The 15324-nt window shown below is 42.3% G+C and overlaps 1 protein-coding gene across 3 annotated transcripts in view; it reads left to right on the top strand.

The window, feature by feature from the left end:
* The window catches only part of cadm1b (cell adhesion molecule 1b), a 162996-nt gene that overhangs the window by 113253 nt on the left and 34419 nt on the right, over positions 1–15324 (top strand). For 2 of the 3 annotated variants that reach the window (XM_037776007.1, XM_037776004.1), the window contains exons 2-4: positions 1236–1256; positions 8520–8666; positions 14481–14633. In XM_037776007.1, the coding sequence (XP_037631935.1) occupies positions 1236–1256; positions 8520–8666; positions 14481–14633 (321 nt within the window). The remainder of the gene's footprint in view (positions 1–1235; positions 1257–8519; positions 8667–14480; positions 14634–15324) is intronic. The other variant, XM_037776006.1, reaches the window with a different exon arrangement.

Consider the following 15324-nt stretch of genomic DNA (forward strand, 5'->3'; position numbering starts at 1 on the left):
GCTCAAAAGCCTCATTATGGGCTGTCCTGAGGGCCGGATGGACCGGGATGCGTACGGTGTGCTCATTCAAGCTCGAGTTTGAGCCCGGCTATCAACCTCGCGGCCTCTTTTTTTTACTCTCAGCCGAAAGCGGATTTGCCCCAGAAGCCTCATTACGTTGAATTATCGGCGTAATAAAGACAGAAAGTGTTTTGACTGACACTTGGAAGTTTTTTTTAAAAGAAGCCGAAGCCATGTGAGATATTGCAGCAGGCTCCTGGACAGTGTTCAAAAAAATTTGTTTCCCATCGCGTGTGATTTGTCACTCACACGTCTTTTTATCCCGGGGGAATTGCTGACACATTGGAAATGCACAAAGGAGTATAACAAGGACATGTGTCATACCTTACACCCTTATTACGCCGGCAATGACAAGTGAGACAAGCAGTCACTTCCAACACACTGTGCGCTCTGCAACTGAAGCCCACATTGCTCACGGCCGGAGCAAAGAAGCTCCAAAGTGTGTGTGAAATGTCAATATAATAAAAGATGGTGTGTGAAATATAAAAAATGTAGATATGGATGTGTAGCAGAGGGCAGGGGAGGTGTGAGAGAGAGAGTGAGAGAGAGAATGGGGGGGGGTTGTTTATGAATAGCAGACAATGAATGATGGAAGCTCTCCCGAGGGTACAGGCCCCTGAGCACTGCTGCGGGGACTTGGGAACACGCCAGTCTCCCATGCCCTGTGAGATGCCAGTTTGGGTGGGCACCGTTCCGAATGGGTGCTCTCTTCTCCAGGATACACCGCAGGGTCCCAGGGGAGCGCCTCCAGGCAGTGGCTGCTCCAGAGCGGGGGCTGGCTGGAATCTCAATCAGGGACATGAGGTGGGGTGGGGGGGGGGGGGTTGGAGACACAGTCCCCATATTCCCTCTGTTCCTCAATATTAGTATAACGCGGGATGAAGAGGGGAAAATGTCTCATTATGTCGGGTTACACACCTGTGGTAAAATAGACTCACCGGATTGTAAAAATGACTCATTGTGATGCCGTTTGTATTTCTTTTAATTGGTGGAAAATTACACAAATAGCATATGGAGCTCGAATTTAATGAATTTCAACAGTCCTATTTATCACTTATGAATAAGTTGTTTTTTTTTCCACCAGTGGAATATGGCTCTCTGCTTGCATCCTGTCTGCTCACAACCTGTCTGTTTTCTTCTCTTCCTGCTCTCGTCCTCGTCCTGCGCTGCAACAGGAGCTACTGAAACCGTGACAGGTACTCTTTCTTTTTTTTTTTTTTGCTACCTGCTGTTCATTTGGAAGTGCTCGCTTCTGTCTGTCTATCGATTGGCTGTCCATCGCGGCCTGTTCATCTGTTGCATATTTACATGAATGGTTGGTTATGTTGGTGTTTTCCTTTCAGGAAGAGGAGGAGATGAGAGCCACGCGTTTGCAAATGCAGAGACTCTTTTTATATACTTAATTCTCAAGTCAACATTTCGCCACATGTAACGGCAGATTTCAATTTGTTTTTTCAGACCACTTGGTTGCCGCTTAAGTTTGTCTGTTTTTTAATTAGCTTTTTTACTGGAGATCTACGATGCTAGGAGGTGCACTTTACCAATTGCAATTATTCTAACGGCAAAAATAAACACATCTGGCTCTAACTAGCCTATCTCTCTTAATGAAAACAAGACGCTGTGAGCTATACTTAGGCACAGCTGTGTTTTGGGCCTAGAAGTATAATAAGACCTGGATACGATGCCGCCGCTGAGCCTCGCTTCCAGTGGCCGTTCATGGTATTGCGGCAACAAATCCCCCAACGGCCCAAAAAGCATTTTCCCCATAGACCACCATTGTAAAGAAGGACACTTCAAACTGCATCAAGGTCAATTATTATTGAATCTTTCTATTATGAAATTTTGATCCATGGATGTTTTATATTTGTAATTTGTCCTCAAGCCGAGAAAAGTGATTTAAACATATGTGACATCATCACAATGTAAAGTCTATGGGCCGAGCTTCTGGGCGGGGCCAGACAGGGAAACACTACTGCACATGCTCAGTGGGCCGCGTATCCCGGAAGCTAGAAAACATGCTAATGTAATGCTGATGTTTAGCATGTTTACCATGTGCACCATCTTAGCTTAGCGTGTTACCATGCCAATATTATCAAATATTAGTGTTAGCAAATTATCAGTAAACACAAAGAACATAAGTACATAAAGGTGGTCGTAAACCAAAGTGTTGGACAACTGTACAGAAATGTATGTCCGTTCTTATATACAATTATCCATAACGGTATATAATAAGATACCTGTATACACTATATATTCAAACAACATTTGGCTCGTACGGAACATTATTCAGGAACATGAAGTTGTGAGTCGTGCTGTCTCCTCCTTTCTCTGAATGTCCACCTGCAAACTAACACCTCATTAGAAGTAGGGCTGGGCGATATGGACAAAATCTTCTGTCTCCATATAGGTAATTTCATATTTTCATATCTCGATAATAATATATATCAAGATATAGCATGTTTTCTGGTAATTCAATAAATAAATAATCTATATGAAATAACCATATGGTAAATCCTATTTTTATTCCTGTGTGAATTAAATACTTGACAAATGACAAGTATTAAGAGTATTTTCTCATTCAATGAAGATCTTTAGTGAAAAATTAACACAACAGTTTCAAGTGAAATCATAGAGCAAAAAATGAATAAATATTTCCAGCTTTATGCTGACTATGTTTACATGCATGCACACAAATACAGAGTAATCAGATTAAGACAATAATTTAACTGAGTCAGATTTTCTGAGACATTTCAGTTAGTGTGTGCTTGTTATTATCAATTTAGACGTAATTGTGTATCACGATATCTCAATGTATGATTTCATCACAATATGATTCCATTGAAAGACGATAAATTATCATAATGAATTATCACCCAGCCCTATCTAGAAGAGGTGAACTAACCCTTCAGTTCTCTATGTTGTTGTCTTTTAATGTGTGATGTTACTGTGAATTATTGACAGCTTTTCTCTGGTTTTAGCTGGTATTAGCAAAGCAAGAAAAAAAGAAAACACACTGCAATGGTACCACTTTCTGATAAATGATCACTGTTGAAAACACTTCATCTTACTTGCCCAGATGCTAGTAAGTAAAAAAAAAAAAAAAAAAGACTTTGATTTTTGCATCCCAAGGACATGTTCAAGTACTGCCCTAAAATATTTTACTTTATTGCACTATGAATTTGTCAAGTTCATTCCTCTATACAAGACAAATGTGAGCGTGAATCATGGGACCGTTCCTTATGTAATAAAGTAAAACATTTATTAAAAGGGAGCGGTTAACAGTGTGGTGAGTCCTTGGGAGGCAGATACCAATTTCAAACCAATTAACTTCTAACTAATGCTTTAACTAATGCTTCAAAAATGGTTAATAAACCATTTATTGTTGCTCTATAGTTCATTCATAAGTCAACAATAAGACTAGTTAGTTAGTTAGTTAGTTAGTTAGTGTTTAGCCTTTTTGTTTGGTAATAATGCAGTTATAAATATTGGTAACGTTCACCCTCTCCAGCCCTCTGGAAGCGAAGTGAATGCTGGTAACTGATCTATAAAGCTTCAGTAAATGATTCAGTTACAATTTATTTATAAACCCTTTATAATGGACACCCTATTATAAAGTGGTACCCAATCATTACAGTGTATCGACCATTTAATTTGCTTCATAAAAATGACACATTTTACATTTCAGTTGGTGACTTTCTCAGGTGGAACAGCCTTATTTTCAAAGTCATGTTGTAGCATCATTATACAATCGGTTCCACTGAGGTTCTAAGAGAGCTCGTCTTTGCTGGAAAGAAACAAAAAAGACGGTCAAATTAGTGGGTATGAAATTTTTTGAAACCTTCCCATGCAAAGGGTCTGGGAGAAATGGCACGGCGCTAATTATACCCTGAGACCGAGGCCTTCTTACTTGTGAACATTCTTAAAACAGCATTTCATCATGAGGATCGGGGTTTAATGACTGAGCTGGATGAAGACGCGCGGCAGAGAAAAGGCAGCATCAGAGGAGGATAGGGAGAAACTTTTATTGTTAATGACTGGCTATAGTCCTGGTTGTTCCTTGAAAGGACACGACGGCTGCAGACAGCCGTGACTCAAGGGAGAGGAATTGGGGGATGGCTGTCCTGCTTTTTGCTACCCCTTTCATGTCTTTTGATGTGAAAACAAGAGAGAAAAGTTCAAAGAGGGAGCCAGCTTTATTCAAAGGTGCCTGTCTCCGAACTTCTGCTGGAGGAGCCGGCCTGCTAATGTTTCCTGATTTCGTCAACTTTTGTTAAAATTGGTTGGGGGGGCAGTTGCTGTTTTGCATTTTGAGTACAGCTGATGAGGCGAGTCTCCATGCCAGGCACTTGATGCCAGATTGTACATCCCCTCAGAGAGCGCACAGACTTTTGAAGGTCTGTATTTCCTCTGACTGTTTCATTCAGTATGTTGTGATGCAGGAACAGGAGGGCAGCCATGTGTAGAGATACAGGCACTTTACTCTTCCAGACAGCTGCTGGAATGAGTGTGAATTTATCAGCCAGTCATCTGTGCCATGCCTCTGCCCACTCCCCCTCCATCCCCACCCACCACCCAGAATTAATGACTGCCTCTCCTCATTTGCACCCAATCATGACCAGGATGCCGAGGCAATTGAAAATGTTTACTCCAATTGCAAAAACCCTCCATGTTCCACAAAGTGGCCTGTTTTCACTTTGATGGGATTGCTAATCACAGCGACGTTATTTATGTGTGTTTTGAATTGGAGATGAGCCTAGGCCGGGATATTGGAGGGGGACCAACCTTGCTTGGGGCTGCTAAACCTTATGGAGAATTTATCTATTGCGTTCCCTTTCTCTCGGTCCAACAGATTGGGAGCAGAATAACCTTGCTTTGAGGCCGCTCTATGTTGCTGTTTTGACTGCCAAATATATTACTTTTACAGCGATGAAATAAAATAGACATTAAAACACTCCACATTGCTTCCGCCTCATCTTCCGCAGCTCTTAGTGCATGTGCAGAGGAGCTCCGGCGCACTTGATATCATCACAAACTTACACACTTCAGCTCTCCACATGACGATTATTTTGGTGTGATGCCCGTGATTATCTCTCTTTATTTACTTGTTCTCATTTCTGAATTCATTCACTAATTCAGTTGTTCGCAATGAAGTGCGAAGCCACGCTGCTACATGACCATGAGGAAATGATATGAGTCGGGAGAAAAAGCTCACTTACTGTGATGTGACCTTAAAGCCTATTATGAAAGCCTAAGAGTATTTGTACATTAATACATTAATTTGTCAATGCCTGTCCTCATCACTCCCTGCAAAGCCCACAAAAACAGGATACTGATTTTGAACTAAACCAGAATTACTTCCATTTTGGACGATTCTGCACCTTAAGATTTACGTCCAATGCCAATGCAGGAAATAGTGTGCCCGTAGCAAAACGGAAAGTTCATGTCCTGTGTCAGACCTGCAATTAATGTTCACTTAACCACAATCTTTCTCGTAACCTTAACCATACCTTTAAGGGATAGTTGGACATTTTTAGAAATAAGCATATTCTCATTCTTGCTGAGAGCTAAATAAAAAGGTCAATATCACTCTTATGTCTGTACGGTAAATATGTACCCTAGAGTAGAGCCAGCAGCTGGTTAGCTTAGCATAGGAGTGGGAAACAGCTAGTCTGGCTCTATCCAAAGTTGACAAAATCAGCCTACCATTACCTCATTATTAAAAGTCATTTAACATGTTATGTCTAATTTGTTCAATTTGTACAAAAACCGAAGTGTAAAAAGGGAACAGCCCCACCGAGAACACGAAGGCCGCTTCATCTTTTTATAGGGGGGCCAGCAGCCGTTAGCTTAGCCAGTTAGCTATACGCCAGCAAGCTAAACCAACAGACTGCTGGCTGTAGCCTACCCATATATTTAACAGACAGATATGAAAGTGATCTTCTCATCTAACTCTCTGCAAGAAATGTTGAACAATTGCTTTGAAGTTAATTTGCTATAACTACAATCTTTCCCTATAAACTTATTTTGGGCGTCATTGGGCAACAATCCCATAATAACCTTTCAACATACTGTAATTCAAGTGTTCTGAGAGAAAACTAGACTTCTGTACCTCCTCTTGGCTCTGTTTTCAGGCTTTAGAAAATCTAGCCCGTGATGGGAGAATTTGGCCAATCACAGGTCAGAGCGTTCCTATTGGCATGTTCTAGAAATGCAGATGCGTGTGCACGTCCCTTCAGATAGTGAAAGCCAGATTTAACAGCAGAAAATCCTGCAGGAAATGTTGCTATTCCAGCATTGGCAACAACTGCCTACACTACAAAGCAACCCAAAAAAGGAAAATGGACTTCTCAAAAAGAGAGTTTAAAGGAGAGTCTGACAATATTGTGAAGCGCTTCAGAGATGGAGAGACAATGTTGCTAATAGTTTAGCCTTCTGCTAACCGCAGCCAAAGGCTCACAGCTGCGTATGCTTGCTAGTGCCTCGAGTCACAGTATGTAATTTTAAAGGGCTTCACGCCCACAAATTTGCGAAGAAAACAGGACGGAAATTCTGTAACAGAATACCGTCCTAGTACAGAACTCTGTACCGTACGAGTTAGTACTCATACTAACTAGTACTCGTACAGGTTACTGTATGAAGCACGTGCATATGCCTGTGCTCGTCTGGTGGGAGGGGCTTAGGACAGAGAGTGGTGAGCTGTAGGAGGAGGGCTGTGCCTTTTCCAGAAAACTGCCTACTGCAGCTTTAAGCATACTGTAGATACCATGCACAGAGACAGCAAGAAAAAAACATCGGTACTGGACGTATTCTGGGGTTTTGTTAAATCATCCAGTTGTGTTCTTGTTTGGCAATAGTTTTCTCAATCTACGTGTGCTCTTACTTTTGCAGTTAACAAGTCAACATGAGTAAAAACAGTTTGAGGGAGGACTTGAGAGTTTCCACAGAGGAGCCAAGTTAAGATAAAAGGCCTAATATGTGTGTTATATTATCCAAATGTTTGATGCTTATTTCAGACACGATATGCCCCACCGGCCCACACCTCCGTTCACTGGTCCATAACAACATTGCCAGTATAAAAAATGTGCAAAAAAGGTTGAGAACCCTTGCATATATTTATATTCTCCCTCATCCATCATTCACTGTTGGCCTCTCTGCCCCTAGTGGCTGTCGGGGGTATTCCCTCGTCTACAGTAAACACTGAACCAGAATCATAAACTATCACCGTCTGCTGTGCTATTTCATTTAGTTCATGTCTGTGAGTTTTAATTTAATATTACATTATGTCAATGCCCATTAGCAAGTAGTGAATATAAACTGCATTAAAAACCTTTAATAGGCTGCTGCAGTGTGTACTTTCTCAACGTTATCTGTGTCTGTTTTTACCTATTTTGTCCTGAACCTGATCCCTGGCAGCAGAGTGGAATGAAATGGGTGGTTCATTGCATCAGACAGGTCTGACGAGCTTTTTCTCCACAGGAGGTTAATTTCTTATTGCTTGCCGCATTCACAGAGTTAATTTTGAATCATGTTAGTTTGGCTGTCTATTCCCATTATCACTATCTGAAAATGCAGGTGTTTTTTTTTTCTCTCCTCCACTTTGTAAATGTCAGAATGCAATAGAGGTGTCTGACAACTCGGGCATGCAAATGTGCTTCTGATGTTTTCTTGGGGCTGTGGCTGGGAGTGTTGTTTCTCCGCTGGTGTGAATCTGAGGCATTAAAACGTATTCACCATTCTCCTTACGCTTTTTTGGGCACCTGCCAGATAAATATAGCACAAGGTGACTTTTGATTCCCTTCCTCTTTCTCTTCGGGGGGTTGGGGGGGGAAACAAAGCCAGGCTTTTTGTGTGGGGTGTAAATTACGATGACAAGGTCCACGGCCTGTCTGTGGCAACAATGCCAGTGTACAGAGAGTGACTCAGACGCTTACAGCACTTTTATTCCTAGAGATACAGAACAGCTGAGCACACGGAGCGCACATTGGTCACATGGAACCTCAGATGGAGGGCTCTGATAAAGCTCAACCATAAACAGCATCCAGCCCGGCTCATCTCTCTCTGTTTAACTCCCCCCTCTCGTCCTCAACCCGGCCCATATCTACTACTCGCCACTTTCTTACACTCTTTCTTTGTCTCGTTTTCTTCCTACCCTCTCCTCTCTCCCTACCTTCGTGGGCAGCAGAGCTTACAGCCCATCTGGCACTGACTCACAGGGCCCACTCTGAGCTAGGGGAGATCAATAGTGACAAACATTGCACATGGCTCTTATATTAAAAGGATTAGACATGGCTGCAACCAAACAATCTACGCAGCCTATTCACGTATCTGCACACTGTGCATGTGTTTACATGCAGTCCCAGTTGTAGGAAATATAAATATTTGATAGGCTGTAAATACCCAGACAGGAATGCTTTGCCTCCCATCTGAAAATTAATTGTTCCCGTCTGTATTTTTTGAAGTCGAAGGTCAGAACCTGGCGACCGACAACGTGTCGGTGATCGAGGGGGAAACGGCCACCATCAGCTGCAGAGTGAAGGACAACGACGACTCCGTCATCCAGCTTCTCAATCCCAACAGACAGACCATCTACTTCAAAGATGTTAGACGTAAGTGCTGGTGCCTCAGACACAATGTAAACCATGTCTCCTGAAATTCTTGTGAAGTATAAGCATGAAATATGCAAACACATTGGGGTTACTTCTTCAGGGCGATCTTGAGCTGCTTCTGTCAAAGTCTTTTAAGGTATTGATTTATCTGCTTTGGGCAGTCAGTATGGGGTGGAGTACTATCTTCTCCCACCTCCCTTTCCACACTTTCCTCCATGCAGGTCTTTACCACCTCAACCGCAGGTATCGGGGGAAGTGAAAGTAAGATGTTTTTTTTCCACGGAGAAATGAACACAGCAAAATGAACTTTGCCTTTAAACGTAAGGTTGTGATGTCACAACTATACAGTCAGCGGTAGATGTGCCGCTAAACCCTGTGTAGTTGACACACACACATAGAGCCCCTTTACACCTGCATTAAAATGTATTATGGGTGATTGGATTGCAATCAGATAGTGCTTGACAACATGAAAGTACACGTGTAAATGCACAGTTTTGAGGACGGATTGTTATCCGATCGGACAAACCACCTCCAGAGGTGGTCAGGGATGCATTATGACCACATTGAACACAAGTGTAAAAATGCAAATGCGTTTTCAACCAACATCCAACAATTACGTGGGCGGAAATAGGTAATGCTAGATCTGTCCCAAGTACCATTTTTTGGGCTCCGAAGCTTCGGTAGTAATCAACACCTTCGACCGGGTGTGTGTTCGGCAGGGGGGGCAATGCTCAACCTGCTGCGTGCTCTCAGCGCTCCTCTGGTCTCTGGACCACCATGACCAGAGAGATCACCACAGCCGCCACCGCTCTGTCTGTGCTCAGCATCTCCTCTCCTCTCAAGTCACGTTTGCGGGCCCTCTCCCCCTAAATGACGGCATTTTGAGGCTTAAGTGTCCCTGCATTACACACTGCCTCTCCGGCAGTGCCTGGCTGCAAGCCCGTGCAGCCTCCAGAGGCTTCCTCTCAGCCCTTTCAGACAGAGCATATCGGATCTCAATCAGATCTCAATGTGGACGCTGGAGACACATATTAATACCAGGTGTAAATATATTCAGGTTAAATCATATACAATCTGGATAGGAGACGCATTGTAATGCCAGGTGTAAAGGGAATCACAGTGAGTGCCCGGCTGCAGTGACGCTGTCAAAACGGCAACAACGCAGATGGGGAAGACCGGAAAAGCGGATCAATCAGAGCAGACTGGGCTTTTTCGGTAGGGGGTCTTAAAGAGACAGGCGTTAAAACGGAGTGTTTCAGACAGAGGGTATATTCAGCATTCAGCATCACACGTCCCCTTTAAAAAGAAAAGTGTTTGCATCTAATTCTAACTACTTTATTTTTATTTCTGCTTCACACCAAGATTACTTCCACCATACCTTTAAAGGAAAACTCTGTTTCAAATCAAAGTCCTGTTTTGGTGGACATTGTTCCATGACAACCAGTTTTGTTAAAGATATGGGGACACAAAGATGTGAAATGTGAATGAATGAGATATTAAAATGATAGTCACGTTATTACCCAAACTGTATGTTCTAAACATGAGTTTGACCTTGTAGAGCCACTTCATCATTAAACTTATTCTTACTGTAGTTATGTGTTAGGGCTGTCAATTTTTTCATAATCAAGTTTGAATAAATTCCAAAGTATCATGTAATTAATTTGTTCAAATTATCTCGCTACTTCCTCACGCAATTTGCTGTTACGAGAGTGACAAGCTAACTTTACAAGGCAGTTGCGATTTACAAAATGTGTCAGCCCTTTTATGCATGCATACTCTTTAAAAAAACCCAACAACAATTATAATTGGAAAAGTTTGACCTTGCAGCTGAAGTTATTTAATATTTAACTACTTAATCATAACCAAAGCCTTTCCCACAGCTTAACCAACTCATTTAAATTGTCTAAATTGAATCCAGACTTTAACCAACGCTGTTATACTTCTAAGTTTCACGTTGAAAAATATGTGACAATGGCCTGACTGTATCAGCGGCGCCAGAATGAGTTCTGAAATGGGGGGGCCAGCTTTGACGTAGGCTGATACAGTGTTTCCCACAGGATTTTGAGAGACTGTGGTGCTCACCCGGAAGAACATTTTGAACATTTTAAAGTTGAATGCATCAATCTGGTGCACTTTGAGAGCAAAATTACAACGCTAGATCTATGAAGAACTTGGTGCTCTAGTAAAAAATGTAATCATAAAGCTTGTATCGTTAATGCTGACTACTTCCGGTGCCCATGGACCCACGGCATGCATTTCAGAATTTGTGCTAATTTCGTTACATTTGTGAGATGGTGTTACGGAAGAAGAGCTGCTACAACAGTTTTTTCGTTTCCCCAGAACTGTGAGTTTTTGTGTTGGTTTCACATTTCAGGTTTTGACATTTACAGTGAAGGTATCACTGCAAGATCAGCTCCAGCTTTAGGTTAAACGTGATTCCATCTGCCCTTGACTTCTTGGCTCTTTTACACAAGTCATTAAGCTCAGAATGCGGCAAGATTGATATGAGATAATACACAGCGCTACCATAATGAGAATACTTCTGTGTCCTTGTCACTGTTCGATTTTACGATAATCTCTTAGATTAGGATATTGAACATTATGATTATGCATGAGCATATGGGCTACTCCTACTCCTACCGAGTTTTGGTATCTGCCTTTTTTACTTGTTTCTATCTGGGATCCGAGCCAAGATTCAAGGTGAACGAGAAACACCCTTCATTTCAGTCTATATTGCATCCCAGCTGTTATTTCACAAGTCTAGGTAGCGAGACGCGTATGTTCCATTTTCTCTCTCGCGAACAGCATCAGGGGAGTTCGAGTACACATCTTCGTCATATTTGTACAAAATACCCAAAGCTACCCGAGAATATGACAGAGGAGAATGGATTCATATAAAGCATAGGTCATGTTGTGCTCTGCATCATGGAAATATTTATTCTGGGAGACTGGGATCATGTCAGTAACAATCAATATTAGCTCTGTACTGTTAAGGAAATCTTTCCAGGCGGTTAGGACAACCTTTTCTTCTCCGTTCTTTCCTAAGCTGGTCTGCGTGGGCCATGTATACATGTCATTTTCTCTGCCTTAGTCAACGCAGTTTCATTGACGATTACAAAACACAAAATGGTTTTAGATCTGAATATATGTCCGATTTCTGACAGGCGGCTAAAGGCGTTATTAGGCCGCTGCCGTGTGTTTGTGTTCCTCGTAATGGGGTTTAGTGAACCCCCATGGCAGCACTATTCTAGACTCTGTTCCTAAAGGACTGCCGGTTCTGTGGTGACCCCCCTCAGCCAGTGGCATTGTTACCTGTCAACAGGGCCGCTCGACACAGTGGCAGATCTTTGTATACGGGCAAGTAAACAGCAGCGACATAGAGACACACCAGGAGCTACAAGAACAGCAGCAGCCACAGAAACAGATACATAGGCTATACACAAATATCATACAAAATGATAACAGCTTTACAGTACCGGTGAAGGCCAAATAAACAAATTGAGATTGCAGCAAATAAAGATGAATTATGTCATAGGTGTAGAGGCTGAGCGAGTGTTGCTGGGAATGAGGTATTTATTCTGCTAGATATATGCGAAATGACGTGCAATTTGGCAGAGTTGTCATCCGAAATGGGAAGAATGAGCTTCTATCAGCGAAGGTGGACCTCTATGGATGGTGATGCAATATCGCACCATTATTTATTCACTGCATCTCTCCCCGGGAGTTACCTGACTTTGTATTGCACAGGTTTAATGTTTAAAATGATACTCTGCCAAAAGAATTTCCTTTTAGCATCAGATACTACAGGTTGAAAAGCTCCTTCAGATCTTAAGTATTTCTCTAAAACTTTAATAGCCATGACTAAATAAACAACATCAAAGAAAAGAAAAACATCTTTAGATATTATTTAACACTCAAAAACTCGGCTAATCTGAGCAGATTTGACTGACAGTGGTCCCGCAATATAAACAAACAATCCCACAACAGTCATCACAAGACATTTTTAGGCGACCAAAATGTTACAATTAACTTTGATGAACTGATAACACACTGTGAAAGGGTAAAAGTTCTAAGACGAAAACATGCACAACTCCCAGACCGGACAACGCCGTGGTAGCGAGCTGCCAATCACAAGGTAGCCACAACATTTCACTCTCTTTTAGCTCTGTCTTTGGTCTCCATCAACTCCTGAGGGAAATGTCTGGCTCTTTAGCTGCTAAAATCTCAGCTATGTTCACCAACTAGTGTTGCTATGAGAGCCATGAGAGCCATGAGAGTGAACCAAAACAGTAAAGTAAAGCTGTTTAAAGCTGCATAGAGCTGAGACAAAGTGGCAATTATCTTCGCCTTTCTTGCCAAAAGTGACACTTTTCACATACATGTAAGTCACATGACTACCTGTATAGTCCAAAAAAACATTGTTTCATTAAATTGTAGCTGATACATTTCGTCCATGGGATCTTCAGAACTTCAAGAGGGGCAACAGCACAAAACGAGATGAAACAATTAGTTGTTTAATTGGCTACTTGACTAAGAGACAATTAATCAGGAACAATTTTACTAATCCATTAATCGTCTACCAAAGATTCACCGGCTGCAGCTTCTCAAATGTGAATATTTTCTTGTTTTGTTGGTCTTCTATGAGAGTGAACTGATTATATGATATTTTATAGACCAAAATATAAACTGAGAAAACAATCAGCGGATTAATCTCTAATGAAAATAATCTCCCAATATGTATGCCTACACCGACTACTGAATACTAGATACTGTGCCCCCTCTATGCTCTTATGTAAGCAGTCATCCGGTTACGAAACTGCCTCGCAGCCTATAAACCACACCGTGCGTCTCCAAAGTGAAGGGTTTCCCTCCTTAGCAGGTGCTTCGGCTCTCAAAGTGCATCAGCGTCATTGTTTCCCTTTGAGGAGAGGCTTTCCAAAGAGCTCTCAAATTATATTGGGGGATGAGGTTTCATGTTGACACTGCCCCGAGACCTTGGGTAATGATCATGATGCTAAGTGCAAAGCCTGAAGGGAATAACAAACTCCCCGTGCTTTAAACAGGGCCTGAATAGAGTTCGTTATAGCTCGACAGATGCAGAGAGGACTTGATAAAGAAGGCAGGTCAAAACATCAAAAGGGCTCCCAATCAAATCAACCAAAGCTGTTTATGTAAAAGCGTGCTGCTTAGGGATGAGGGCTGACCCAAATGAAAAGCAGAGTTAAAAAACTCTCAGTGAGAAAAGGATGGCTAACCTAGTTTGACAACATTAAAAGAAAACCCAGCCAATCTTACTGCCATTAGTATACAGATTCCCGGCTACTTTTTGATTTAGAGTGTCAGGCACCCGACCCTCTCTACCTCCGCACTGTGATTTAATTCATTATGTATGTTTGAATGCCTCTCCCTTTTTTTTTTCTGGAATATGTGAGTTCGATGCATCCATCCATGACCAGCAGCAGCCCATTTTAAGAGTTCCTAGCTTGTTAGGAGTCCTCATGAGCACTCTTCACACTTTCCTGTCTCTGCGAGTGCTCCGTGGACTGTAAAGCTACTTTATAAATCAACTTGTATGAATCATTTTGAAACTCACTTTTCTTTTACTCAATTAAGGAGAAAGCCCACTAAAGGGCAACACTCCCCCCTTCTTCTCCCCCCTTATCTCTATCTCATTTTCTCCTCGCGTCTCCTTTGTCTTCCTCCATCCCCTCTCTCATTCTCACCCCCTTCTCCCTTTCTCACCCCCATGTCTCACGTCCGTGTCCCTGCACTCTGTATCCTCACTGTCTCTCTGTCTCACATGTATCCCCACAGCTCTGAAGGACAGCCGGTTCCAGCTGGTGAATTTCTCTGACAACGAACTGCGGGTGTCTCTGTCCAATGTGTCACTCTCCGACGAGGGACGCTACGTGTGCCAGCTCTACACAGATCCTCCTCAGGAAGCCTACGCAGACATCACTGTCCTGGGTAGGTGTGAGGGTGCATGTGCGAACATCGCACGCACACACAATCACACCCCCTCCTCATCGCACACGTTTCTTATTGTATTTCGCTAGTGAATATGAAATAATAGTAATCTTTGATCCTGTTATCTTTAGCAACTGAAACAAAATGTCAGCCAATTAGGCTCTCGCGGTGCTCAACAGCATAGCGAAAAGGAGCAGATGCTGAAACTGATGGCTCAGACCACGTCGGCTTTGGCAGCTGTGTTGACTCTGTGAATCCCGGTGAATGTTGACTTGGCTGCTCCAAACGATTCCCTATTGAGAGTCAGCTGTGCCACACTTTGATGCTTTGGAGTGAAATTACTCCAGTTAAGCTTTATTATACATGCAGACATCCTGGGGGATTGAAAGGAATTAAAAGCACTTTAAAGTAATTACTCTAGTTGTACAATTGAAGCCTAGCTGCAGTATTTTCTGAACCAAGGGTTGCATTCAAGAGTCCTTGAAATGAACACCCCGCTGACTTTTTGCTTTCAAGTAACTGGAGTTCAGCAAGTTTGTTGCGATGACTAATGCAAGGGACGAATGCGCCGTACCCTATTCTGTGTACATTTTACACCCCAGGATGTAATCACATATACTTACATAACTTTGGCATAGAATGTCGGGAAACATTTAGAATACGGGGTGCGAAACACATGTTTCATAAGACT

The sequence above is a fragment of the Sebastes umbrosus genome, chromosome 7, assembly GCF_015220745.1.
Source record: "Sebastes umbrosus isolate fSebUmb1 chromosome 7, fSebUmb1.pri, whole genome shotgun sequence".
In the NCBI taxonomy this organism is placed as follows: domain Eukaryota; kingdom Metazoa; phylum Chordata; class Actinopteri; order Perciformes; family Sebastidae; genus Sebastes; species Sebastes umbrosus.